The following is a 12,424-nucleotide window of genomic DNA, read 5'->3' as shown; positions in this document are numbered from 1 at the left end:
TGCTGGGATCCTGTCAGCAGTGGGAATGAGCAGGAGCTGCTGGGATCCTGTCAGCAGTGGGAATGAGGAGCTGCTGGGATCCTGTCAGCAGTGGGAATGCCCAGGAGCTGCTGGGATCCTGTCAGCAGTGGGAATGCCCAGGAGCTGCTGGGATCCTGTCAGCAGTGGGAATGAGCAGGAGCTGCTGGGATCCTGTCAGCAGTGGGAATGAGCAGGAGCTGCTGGGATCCTGTCAGCAGTGGGAATGAAGAGCTGCTGGGATCCTGTCAGCAGTGGGAATGCCCAGGAGCTGCTGGGATCCTGTCAGCAGTGGGAATGAGCAGTACCTGCTGGGATCCTGTCAGCAGTGGGAATGAGCAGGAGCTGCTGGGATCCTGTCAGCAGTGGGAATGAAGAGCTGCTGGGATCCTGTCAGCAGTGGGAATGAGGGGCTACTGGGATCCTGTCAGCAGTGGGAATGAGCAGGAGCTGCTGGGATCCTGTCAGCAGTGGGAATGAAGAGCTGCTGGGATCCTGTCAGCAGTGGGAATGAGGGGCTACTGGGATCCTGTCAGCAATGGGAATGCCCAGGAGCTGCCGGGATCCTGTCAGCAGTGGGAATGAGGAGCTGCTGGGATCCTGTCAGCACTGGGAATGAAGAGCTGCTGGGATCCTGTCAGCAGTGGGAATGAGGGGCTACTGGGATCCTGTCAGCAATGGGAATGCCCAGGAGCTGCCGGGATCCTGTCAGCAGTGGGAATGAGGAGCTGCTGGGATCCTGTCAGCAGAGGGAATGCCAGGAGCTGCTGGGATCCTGTCAGCAATGGGAATGAGGAGCTGCTGGGATCCTGTCAGCAGTGGGAATGAGCAGGAGCTGCTGGGATCCTGTCAGCAGTGGGAATGCCCAGGAGCTGCTGGGATCCTGTCAGCAGTGGGAATGAGCAGCTGCTGGGATCCTGTCAGCAGTGGGAATGCCCAGGAGCTGCTGGGATCCTGTCAGCAGTGGGAATGAGCAGCTGCTGGGATCCTGTCAGCAGTGGGAATGAGCAGGAGCTGCTGGGATCCTGTCAGCAGTGGGAATGCCCAGAAGCTGCTGGGATCCTGTTAGCAGTGGGAATGAGGAGCTGCTGGGATCCTGTCAGCAGTGGGAATGAGCAGGAGCTGGGATCCTGTCAGCAATGGGAATGCCCAGGAGCTGCTGGGATCCTGTCAGCAGTGGGAATGAGCAGGAGCTGCTGGGATCCTGTCAGCAGTGGGAATGAGCAGGAGCTGGGATCCTGTCAGCAATGGGAATGCCCAGGAGCTGCTGGGATCCTGTCAGCAGTGGGAATGAGCAGGAGCTGGGATCCTGTCAGCAATGGGAATGCCCAGGAGCTGCTGGGATCCTGTCAGCAGTGGGAATGAGCAGGAGCTGGGATCCTGTCAGCAATGGGAATGCCCAGGAGCTGCTGGGATCCTGTCAGCAGTGGGGTGCCAGCAGCCGCTGCAGTCCCGATGTCCCTCTGGGGAGCCCTGTCTGTACCTGTGTCCTGCGAGGGGCTGACGCTGTAGCTGTCACTCTCCTTGTCCACGGATCCTGCTGGCCGGGGCGTGGGCAGCCTCCAGTCTGTGGTGAGGGTGTGGGCTGATATGGTGGGGTGGGGTCTGTTCAGGGTCCACTGGCTGGCGTAGCGGTTGCGCGCGGTGGGCCCGGTCTTGGCGCTCCTCCTCGTGGTGGGATCTGTGAGGGGTGGCACAGAGGGGGTGGGAAGGAAACCAGCCCTGTCAGAATCACAGAGAGCTAGAATGTCCTGAGCTGGAAGGGATCATCCAGTCCAAGCCCTGGCCCTGCACAGGCCCCCCAACAATCCCACCCTGGCCATCCCTGGAGCAGTGTCCAAACACTCCTGGAGCTCTGGCAGCCTCAGGGCCGTGACCATTCATCCAACCACCTCTGGGTGAACAACCTTTTCCTAAAATCCCACCCAGTCCTTCCCTGACACAGCTATTTCCTCGTGTCCTGCCCCTGGTCAGCAGAGAGATCAGTGCCCTTCACTTTCCCCTTCCAGAAGGGGATGGCCACTGAAATCATCTTTGTTAATAAAACCCAAACTCAAGACATTCTTTTTGGGGAAAAAAAAAATGAAGTGTTAATGCTGATCATTTCCAAACTGCTGATGCTTTTCTGGAACTACTCTATTTCTAATGAAACTACATTTTATCAAGGGTGGAACTGAAGAGCTGAAGGCCCCATCATTCTTCCATTGACACATTCATTATCCTTTTACTCCAAGACAAGCAGTTCTTCAGCACCAAAAACACTCTGAGAACTGAAACAGCACAAGGCAAGTAGATCTGCTCAGGGATTTCACTGCACACCTCAAGTGAAGTGCAAATTATCATCACAGATTGCCCACAGAAACACCCTGCACCAGGTACCTGCTGTCAGTTTTGAAACAGATGTGCTCAGAAATGTGGGGCTATAATTTTCTCTTCTGGACACACTGTTGCTATATTACAGTATTGATCAGTTACAGATTTCCTATTTTAACAAGTGGCCAAGACATAAAACATAAGCTGTAATAGTGCTATCAGAGTTTCAATGGGAACAGGCTCATAAAGATTTGACTGCTTTGGAACAATTAGTAAATTACTACAATTTCTCAGACTTTAAAAATCATCTGCTACTGGTTTAAGGTCAGCAAGGTTGTACTTTTTAAATTAACTTAGAGATAATATAGTGACCAAGATTGTAAAAGCAAACTATGTGCCAAAATTGACCTCTTTGAACTTATTAATAAAGAGTTCTGCCCTGAAAGTGAGTCTAACAAAGCAAGGGCAAGAGAAAAATCATTATGTGGCAAATAGAGAGTGACTACATCAGCACTGAAGGATTTCTCTTCAAAGCTTCTGAAAGGATATCGCTAACAATAGAAAGGGTGTTAGAAATGAAAAATTCAAATCTATTAAAAATGTTCTTTGACATTCAAATGGTGAAGTTGTCAGTCTTTGAGGTAAGAGACTTTAGCAAAAGAAATGGAAAGAAAAAGCAATACCCAGATAATAACTCTGAGCACTGCTTCTGCCTAAGCATTCCCAGTGAGAATTTGTATTCCGCTGCTTCAAAGAAACAAGGCATTTATTTACAAATAATGATCTGATCCTTCTCCTTTTTTTCCCTTCAGCAGTGGAAAAATTAGAACCTGGTGGCATTGATCCTCCTGGTCATGCAACACAGAGCTGCCTCACATGGGCAACATCCAAATCCAAATCTGTGCTGAGATTTTGGCACAAACCAACACTTGGGAATGTGGCACGTGGCTGTGGAGTGGCCAGGAGTGAGCCCCATTCAAGGGACAACGTGGAGAACAGAAGGAGAGAGCTGGTGAGAACAGCTCCTGGCAGTGCTGGGGCTGCCTGGTCTGCAGAAGAGAAGGTTTGGGGGAATGCCATTGATGTACAGAAATACCTGAGGGGCAGGAGGACAGGAGAGGACAAGAGAGGACAAGAGAGGACAAGAGCCAAGTTTCTGTCAGTAGTGCCCAGTGAGAAGACCAGGGGCATTGGCCAGCAGGAGAAACTTGGGAGCTTCATCCAGAATGTCAGGAAACACTTTAATGTGAGGGAGACTGAGCCCTGGCACAGAGACTCCACACAGGAGGTGGAGTTCCCACCCTTGGGAACATTCAGAAGCCATCTGGGGATGGAGCTTAGGATCTGTGTCCAGCCCTTGCTGACCCTGCTTTAGGAAAGAGACTGGACTGACCAGTGCCCAGGTGTCCCTCTGGACCTCAGCCTCTGATCCTGTGACTTGGGAGGATCCTGCCAGGAATTGGAATAAGCTGGGAGAGCCTCTGCCAGCCCACAGGAGCTCAGTCCTGGTCCTGATGAGCAGGAGCTCTGTTCCAGCCTTGCTGTGCCTCTGAGAGGGGCTGGGCAGCACTGGCACAGCAATTCCAGAGCTGGAAGAGGGATGGAAACACAGCTGGTGCCCTGGTTATGCCACCTCTGCTGTCAAACACAAGTGGAAATGAACTGAGCTCTCTCCAGGTTCACAGAGCAACTCTTCCATAAATAAATAAATAAATAAATAAATAAGGACAAGAGAAGAACTTCAAATATGCTGTAAAGGAATATTTGTCACTCAGTGGATGTGAGTGGGCTCAGACAGGAGGGTCCATAACCTCTGAGCCACCCAGCTGGGCTCTGCTCTGCTCTTCACAGCAGAAGTGGTGGCTCTAGACAAAATCCCATCACCCAGCCTGCAGCAAAGCTGGATTAGTGCCTTAAATCCAGAGAACATTACCTGGAAGGCTTTGACCCAGCCCTGTGCACTGCTGCAATCAGATCTGTACTGCTTAATAAAAGTTCTGGTGGATTTTTATTCCCAAGCAAGGCTGGACACAGATCATATTCTTACACACGAGTTAAATCCACAAGTAATTTGAAGGAATTCTCCCCCTGGCTGCAGAGGAATCAAGCACAGAACTGCACACAAAGAGGCATTAGAAAGGAAGGTGCTATAAAGTTCTGTGGTATGACACAGGTGTGAGGTTTTGGGGTGATGCCTCTTTCCTTATTAGAAATCTGGTCCTTGAGGAATGACCTGAACAAAGATGAAAGAGCTAAAAAAGCAGCAAGGCCAGGACTAGAACACCTCTTATTTAAAAGATTGCAGTGGAAATGGATTTTTCAAATTATCTGCATTCTAGCAACTGAGCTTTCAGCATTTTATGTTCACCAAACTCAACAAGTAAATTCTGAAACGATCAGGGGACAGAAGTAATCCAAGAGATTTCAGAAACTGCACACTGCAGTGAACTACATTTTGGTAAAATTTCTAACTCATAGCTAATCATTTAACCTAGTATTTTTTTTACCCATTTACATAGATATGGAACATATTCATGAGAGGAATGAGAAGAATGGATTGCATCAGTATTTAATTTATGATAGCATTTTAATCACTAGAAGAACAACTTGGCATGAATATATCTGGGAAAAGTAATTTACCATAATAACTAAAGCCAGAAATACAACTTTTTCAGAAAAAGTAATAATGAGAATTGCTTTTTTTTTTTGCCTGATGGAGAGGTAGGAGGAAAGTTGCTTTTGGAATACAATAAAGATTGATCACAGAGGAAAAAAAAGTGTATTACACACTAAAAGCCATTAAGGTAATTTACCCAATAAATTCTGGAAATTAAAATCCAGCATGCATTTGGTTTAATGAAGGCCAGGCATGAATTATTTCAAATTACACCTCCATTTTGGATGCATATGCAATTTCCCCTATATTGAACCACTAAGTGCAACAGTTTAAGAAATGTCCTCTGCTGACCTAAAAAGATTTCTCTCCTCTCTCAGACAGAAAGATAAGGATGTAAATACAGGAGCAGAGTATTTATTTTGTTACAGCTTTCTCCTCTCTAAAAAAACCCTGTTTTCTGATGTGCTTACTTGTTCCTGGCCGGGCATCAGAGACATCCACCAGGGGCCCTGTGGCTTGTGACACCGACTGGTAATGCACCGTGTGGGTGACAGTCAGGGACTTCTGCTTGGACGTCTCTCCAAAGTCAGCATCCGTGAGCAGAACCGTGGATCTGTCGTCTGTAAGTGGGAGAATAATCAGATAATGAGCACAGAATGGTGGCTTTGCCTCCATCAGGGCTTTGCTGTGAGTCCCCAGGCGTCCACAGCGCGGTGACACCACGGGCAGAGCGGCTCCCTGCTCTCTGCAGGGCTCAGGGGGCTTTGAAGGGAGGGAGACTCTGGGTTTAAACTCAAATCCCATACAAAACTAAAGAATAAATTTAATTTTTCCTGATTATTTCATCTTAGAGACATGCAGCTGGAGCAGACTGTTAAACTCTCAAAGAGCTGATTTTTGTGTTGTCATTTGTGGGCCCAATTCCTTCATGGCCATTCTTTCAACACTGCCCTCTTCCCCTTCACTTTCAGAGAACTCAGATGATGTTTCCAACATCATATTTCAACATATTGATGTTTTTAACAACATATTCCATTTATTTCTTTTTATCAGCATGATTAGCAATGTAGTGTAGCCACCTCTGTCTTCCTAAAAGGAGATTGTTAGGGGGTGTTGCTAACCAACCCTCTCTCCCCTTTTTCTGCAGAGACAGGGATGACCCTGTCCCAGGAATGGGTTTTTACTGTAGCTTCAAATAAAGGTGTGAGGTTAAGCCTGACCTTGGGAGGGAAGGAAAAGGTGAGCACTAACCTTTCCTGCTGTGTGGTTCTGCTTCTATTTCTTCCCTGTGGCGTAGGATATATTCACCAAATTTCTACACAGACCTTGATCATTGCAGTGCTATACAGAACTTGATTCCTTTTATTTAATTTTTTTCCCAGTTGTGATCTCTGTATCTTTATTTTCTTTTTGTCTCCAAGGAGAAATTTTGTCCACTTGATCATGGATGGTTTAATAGCAATAAATCTCTCGCTGCCTTTGTGCTTGCAGAACAACTATTTGGTGTGCTATCAGACTTTCCTTTGCATTCTTTACAGTCTTTTTATCCATTCAGAATTGCAAGAAAAGCCTCAAGGATTTCCTGCTGGGCTGTGCTATATAGTTTTGTAATGTGTTCTAAGGAACTGGCAGCAGCAGGACTTCTGGGCATTTACTAGTCAGCAGAGGTTGATCCACTTCTTTTAAGCATTCCTGGTTTTTGTTTTGGATTTTTTTTTTAACTTGACAAGACACCATTAGGGTGAACAGTTCTGCACAATAACAGAACACACATTTTTTACCCAAAGAAGGCTATAAATAGAATAACATTAGGAATCAAATCACTCAGTCTCTGGCAAAAGATGAGCTCTTATTCAGGTTGGGAATAAAGCCTCTTGGCAGCAAACTCTGTCAAACCCTGCCAAAATCCCTGCTTATTCTGGGTGGAAAGCTGCCTCTTAGCAAGGCTCTGATCACATTGCTGCAGTTCAGGCTCTAAGAGTATTTCCACTGGAACCCCCCACTGCTCAGCAGCTGCCATTCAAAAGTTAAAGCTGCCTTTAGGATGAAGCCTGGCACAAAGGGCAGACTTTGGGAAGCTCAAATAATGATTTTAGGAAGCCTGTAAGTCTCCTTTTCAAACCTGGAATGGGCATGAACAGGAGGTGCAGAGATGCTGCTCACAGCTTGCTGATTTTTCTCTCTGGCCACACCATCCCTGGATGCTGTTACGTTGTCAGCTTCTTTTATACAGACTTTTATCCAAAAAATGCAAAGTTAGAAGTCTAACAAGGTCAGTCAGTCAGGAGTGTCTTGCCACAGTGTGTACTCATAAAGTCATGACATCAGGCTGCATTTCTATTCTGAGTTTCCACATATTTTTAAATTATTTGGGGAAAAAACAAAACAAAACAAAACAAAACAACAACAACAACAACAAAAAAAAAACCAAACAAAAAACAAAACCAAAACAACACCAAACAATTCTATTTTTTGTGACACTTCAGCTAAGTACCAGCCCATGAGAAATCTTGTTTTCTGTTGTGTCAAACAGTTTAGATTTGAATTTTGCATGGATACACAGAAGCTGAAAACTGATCAAAATGTTGAAATATCATGTGCTATGAACAGGTGGATACAATATGCAACATGTAAGTTTTAAAAGGGAGCTGTAGCAAATCTTCAGATACTGAGAGTGCAGTTTCAGATTTTCATTTTCCCTTTAAGTAATGTCAGTGGTCCAACTGCCTAGGCAGAGCCAAATGAGAAATCAGAATGAAAATCATAAAACTGCCAGTCCTCAATTACATTTTCTTCAAGAAACTCTTTCCAACAGTTTCATTTTCCTAATGCCCTGCATTATTTTAGATCCTATTCTGAGATTACTTTAGTGGGAAATGACTCAAAGGAGAGGGAAAATAAACCCAGTTCAGTTTTCAAATTACTTTGTAGCTCTTTTCTCTTGATGTGTGCAGCAGGGAAAAGGTGTGGAGAAAAGGAATTCCACCTAAAAGAACCTGTTACATTAACCAGGGGGAAAAAAAGCTCAAATTTACCAATGGTCTCCATGGTGTCCCTCTCCTCTATCAGCAGCTGTGCTCTGGGAATGTCTATGTGCATCCTCAGTGTTTGCTGCTGCTTATTAAGTGTGTCTGATGTCCTGGTGTTCTTGCTGGAAACAAAAGAAAAGGGAAGACATTAATGTTCAGCCTAAATGAAAGGATATTTGCAAACTTCCTCATTTTCAATCTGTCCAGCTTAAAAAAAAAAAAACCCAATGTGACCATAATCAGCAAAAACCACTCATACATTTGATTTTGCCCTCTTCAGAACAAGTGCATGGTATTAATTTGCTTAATTTGCACGTGGCAAGGCATTAGATGAATGCAGAGCATGGAGGGATGTGCTCTGTCCTCCATCAGCAGGAACCTGAGAATTTCACACAGTTTTCTTCAAGTGCTGTCATAATGAAATTAATAAAAACACTTTGGAAGATGGACCTTTTCTTTCACTCTTCATGAATCTGAGCAAAGCAACACACAGCTGATCAAACAGGTTGGTAGGAAAATGATGTCTTGAGTAATTTCTAATTGTTTTTTTATCTTTTCATTATTTTTAATTAGTTAAGTTTCAAATATCACTTCAACTGATAAATGAAAAAGCAAATTAATAACTAGGCATACTATTAATAGATTGCATAAAATAAATAAAGGCTTTAATCCCATTGATGTTCCAAGACAAAAATTGCAAATCTTGTTTACATTTGTGGATTATGTCTAATTGATTGATGCAATAATCTAAAAAAGAACATAAACCAATTATTTTATCATCATGCAAATTGAAACAATTTCATTTTGAAGTTTGTGTACCAGAAAATGACTTCTTAAATGAGCTGTCTACCAAAAGCAAATGAAAATGGATGGTAAAACCAAGTGCCACAGTCATTTCTAGCACAGAGCTTGCACCAAGAAACCTTCAGATTGCACTAAACAGGAACATTTTGCCCTTTTAGATGTAATTACTCTCTGGATGAAATGAAATATTTGCAAATACTTCACGCAGGGAGGCTGAGGAGAGTTGAGTCAAATCAGCCAGCAGCATGATCCAGGTGCTCAGGCTTCAAAGAGCTGTAAGATCCAAGTGGAGGCTCATTTTCTAGTGTTAAAGAGCTGCAGATCACTCAGCTTAATTCTGCTTTGGCAGTGAATTATTGTTGTTAATGGAATCAGCAGAGGACTGTTAAAGGGATAAGCTCAGTTCTGTGAGCACGGGAGATTAATCCACGTGTGGGGAGCCCACATCTCCAGGAAATTTGTGTTAACCTCCTGCTGTCTCTCCATGTCAGCAAGCCCTGATTCCCTCAGGTTTGGACGTTCTCCTAGAGACTCTTTTTGGAGGAATTTTCCAGCCATGTGGTCAGTGGTTCTCCTCCAAATCCAAGGGTGAGATCCACAAGGCACCTGGGAGCACCTCTCTGATGTTCACCTCTCAGCTTTCCCTGCTGTTGTGGTCCCCAACATCATTAACACCATCTATACATCCCAAATTTAATGTTTCTCTTCTCCTGGGTGATTAGATGGTGCTGTTCCCATCAGATACACATGGATATTTGAAATGCATTCAAACAGGCCACAGCTGGTGCCTCATTCAATCATCATGGAAGCAAAATATCAGGAGAGCCTCCCAAGGGCTTCCAGACTTTTCTCCACATATAACCAGGGGAGAATGGTCATCACAGAGTCTTACTAAAAACATAAATTTTCAAAGACATGTAGTATTGTCAAATGCAGATAAATTCCACACTGGTGTTCTCTAAGTCTCTGCACGGACTGGATGCCACTCAAGTTGCTAAAATGTTAAGAGAATCAGACAGTAATATTTTATCTGCGTGCCAAATATGCTTGGACACAGGCCCTTGGAAAGTTGGACTGCTCTGGACTTGTCCAAAGTTGTAGAGGAAATGTAGAGCACCTGTTTCAGTGCCTCACTGCCCTCTGAGTGAATAATTTTTTCCTAGTATTTAATCTAAACCTGCCCTCTTTCAGTTTAAAGAAGGAAATTGATTTTTTTTTTAATGTCCAAGTTCAATAATCCAGTAGTTCCAGTATACACAGAGTCAGATACATCTAGAGTCTGTGCAGTCCATATCTGAGTCTGGGAGATGCATCACTGCACCCCTCTGCTCCCACTGGGGAGGCAGGAGACAAAGGGATGGGATCAGACTCCTGCTCAGAGAATGCAGATCCCAGAATGCCAGAGCTGGAGCCCTCCAGCAGCATGAATGCTCTGTATTTCCATTATTAGAAAGTACTCAACCAACACAGGAAGCATTGTTTGGACCACAGCGAGCAGGAGCAGAATTTTCCCCAGGTTTGCAGTTCTACTGCTCACCTGACAAGAGAGAATTCCCAATCCCAGCCTTGGCTCCAGGGATACTTTCATGCACAATATGTGGGAGGTTTTTCAAGCCAGAACTGGAACCTGGGCCTCTCTATATTCAGGAATATTCCCTGCTATTCTTGAGAGTTATTCCTTGGTTTGTGGGCTGTCTCTCCTCCTCCTTGCTGAGCTAATTAATTCCCCTGCATGCAGCAGTGACATGGGGTGTCCAAACACAGCACAGGCAGCTGGCAGAAGCAAGGGGGTTGCTGCTGATTAGGATGCTGTCTCATTCTGGCTCAGGGAATTTTGAATTCTTTTTTTGCAGACCACAACAGCTCAGCTTTCAAGTTATAAAATCCTAAAGTGCCAACAGCAATGAAGAGCCTCTAGGGTTTGGAAACAGGGCAAAGAAGGTTTCACTTTTGAAGCTTGGTTAGAAGTATTTCCTAAGCTAAATTCAGGCAAAAATATTTTAATGGTCTGCTGGATGAGGAGTCCAATGATTAATTCTTTAAAGGGATAAAATGTATCTATCTTTATTTTTTTTATATTTACAGACATAAAATCCCCAAACATAAGCATATGCTTTTCGTTACTTCTCAGACCTTGTAAGGATCTGTGTATAACAGAATTAATTCCCTTTGGTTCAAAGATTCTCTGAGCTCCAAATCATTAGGCACTGGGAGCCTGTCAGGAGACTGGGTCACAGAATCACAGAATCATGGCTTGGGTTGGAAAAGACCTTAAAGATCATCTCATTCCAACCCCATGCCACGGGCAGGGACACCTCCCACTATCCCAGGGTGCTCCAAGCCCTGTCCAGCCTGGCCTTGGACACTTCCAGGCATGAAGAATCCACAACTTCTCTGCACAACATGTTCCAGTGCCTGATTGCCCTCTGAGTAAAGAATTCATTCCCAATATTCAATTAAACCTGCCCTCTTTCAGTTTAAAACCCTTGCCCCTTTTCCTGTCACTGTCTGCCCATATTAAAAGTCCCTCTCCTTTTCCTAAGCTCTTTCCAGGAAATGAAAATGCCTCAATGAGATCTCCCCAGTATTTCTCCATTCTGAAGAGCTCCTTGGTATTCTCAGTAATTTGCTGTATTTTTTTACTCTGCTGAGGTTCCTGCTTTTGTCACTATTTAAAACAGGTATTTGGGCAGGTGGTACTTTGGTCTGAGTACAGATTTTATGTTGAGTCTGTGGCTAAAAAAGGCCTTTTCCAGAGCAAGTGCATTGTACAGGGCATTTTGAAAGAGTCCACAGTTTGTTGTAAAAACATATGGAAAACGAAATCAGAATATTTGGGGATAAATTTTGAACCTGGTGTTCAAAATTTTAAAATTCATGAATTGCTAAAGAGATTCACAGTGAACTGTTACAAAGAGCATGGCTGGACTGATGCTTTCACCCAAAAGAAACATTAAAAAGCTGTGCTTACCCAACAGCAGGGGTTTTTCTTTGTGAGTGTAAGGTATCAACAATGAGTTGTGCAGCTCCTATTAAACTGCTGACTTATCTGCTCCACAGACATTTGACTTACACAGCCGAAGCCAGTGACTCTCAAAGCAAAGACTAAAGCTCCATTTTTAATCCTCTTTTACACACACTCATGAAAATCTCCTCAAAAAGAAAGATACACAGAGCTCTCTCCAGGCCTCACCCTTCCTATCAAGCAGGACCATCTTTTCTGCCCTCTCCCAAAACACCCCCTTTCTTGATAGTTTTATTATAGCAGATTTTGGTGAAATATTAAAATATATCAGGGGCTTTATCATATGTGACTGTTGTTTTGGAGAAGGTTTATTATTCTTTGATTATTCACATGCTACATCCTCAGGAACATGTTTTTTGTGGGTAGCTCAGGTTTTGGTATAAGGTATTTCACAGATTTATCACAAATGAGAGTTCCCAGTTCTGGCATGTCTGTAAATGTAAGACAATATCCCCTATTTCCTCTGAAGTTCTGATTTAACAGTTTGCCTTTGTTCAAACTTTTAGAAAAGAAATATAAAACATGCTTACGTGATAAAACCAAGATTATTTGTTAATAAATGAGATGAGAGGAACTGGTTTGATGACCATGTTTCAATGCTGGTGAAAGGAAAAGCCA

General features: G+C 44.2%; 1 protein-coding gene across 1 annotated transcript in view; it reads right to left on the bottom strand.

Moving 5' to 3' along the window:
* Nucleotides 1-12,424, bottom strand: part of DSCAM (DS cell adhesion molecule) — a 465,664-nt gene that overhangs the window by 23,876 nt on the left and 429,364 nt on the right. The window contains exons 29-31 of the mRNA XM_064406016.1: nucleotides 7,984-8,099; nucleotides 5,419-5,568; nucleotides 1,502-1,699 (exon numbers count right to left, since the gene is read on the bottom strand). Coding sequence (XP_064262086.1) covers nucleotides 1,502-1,699; nucleotides 5,419-5,568; nucleotides 7,984-8,099 — 464 coding nt within the window. The remainder of the gene's footprint in view (nucleotides 1-1,501; nucleotides 1,700-5,418; nucleotides 5,569-7,983; nucleotides 8,100-12,424) is intronic.

This window comes from Passer domesticus, chromosome 2 (genome assembly GCF_036417665.1).
Source record: "Passer domesticus isolate bPasDom1 chromosome 2, bPasDom1.hap1, whole genome shotgun sequence".
NCBI classification, from domain to species: domain Eukaryota; kingdom Metazoa; phylum Chordata; class Aves; order Passeriformes; family Passeridae; genus Passer; species Passer domesticus.
The sequence above is the reverse complement of the archived record's forward strand: the minus strand, read 5'-3'. Positions and strand labels throughout refer to the sequence as shown.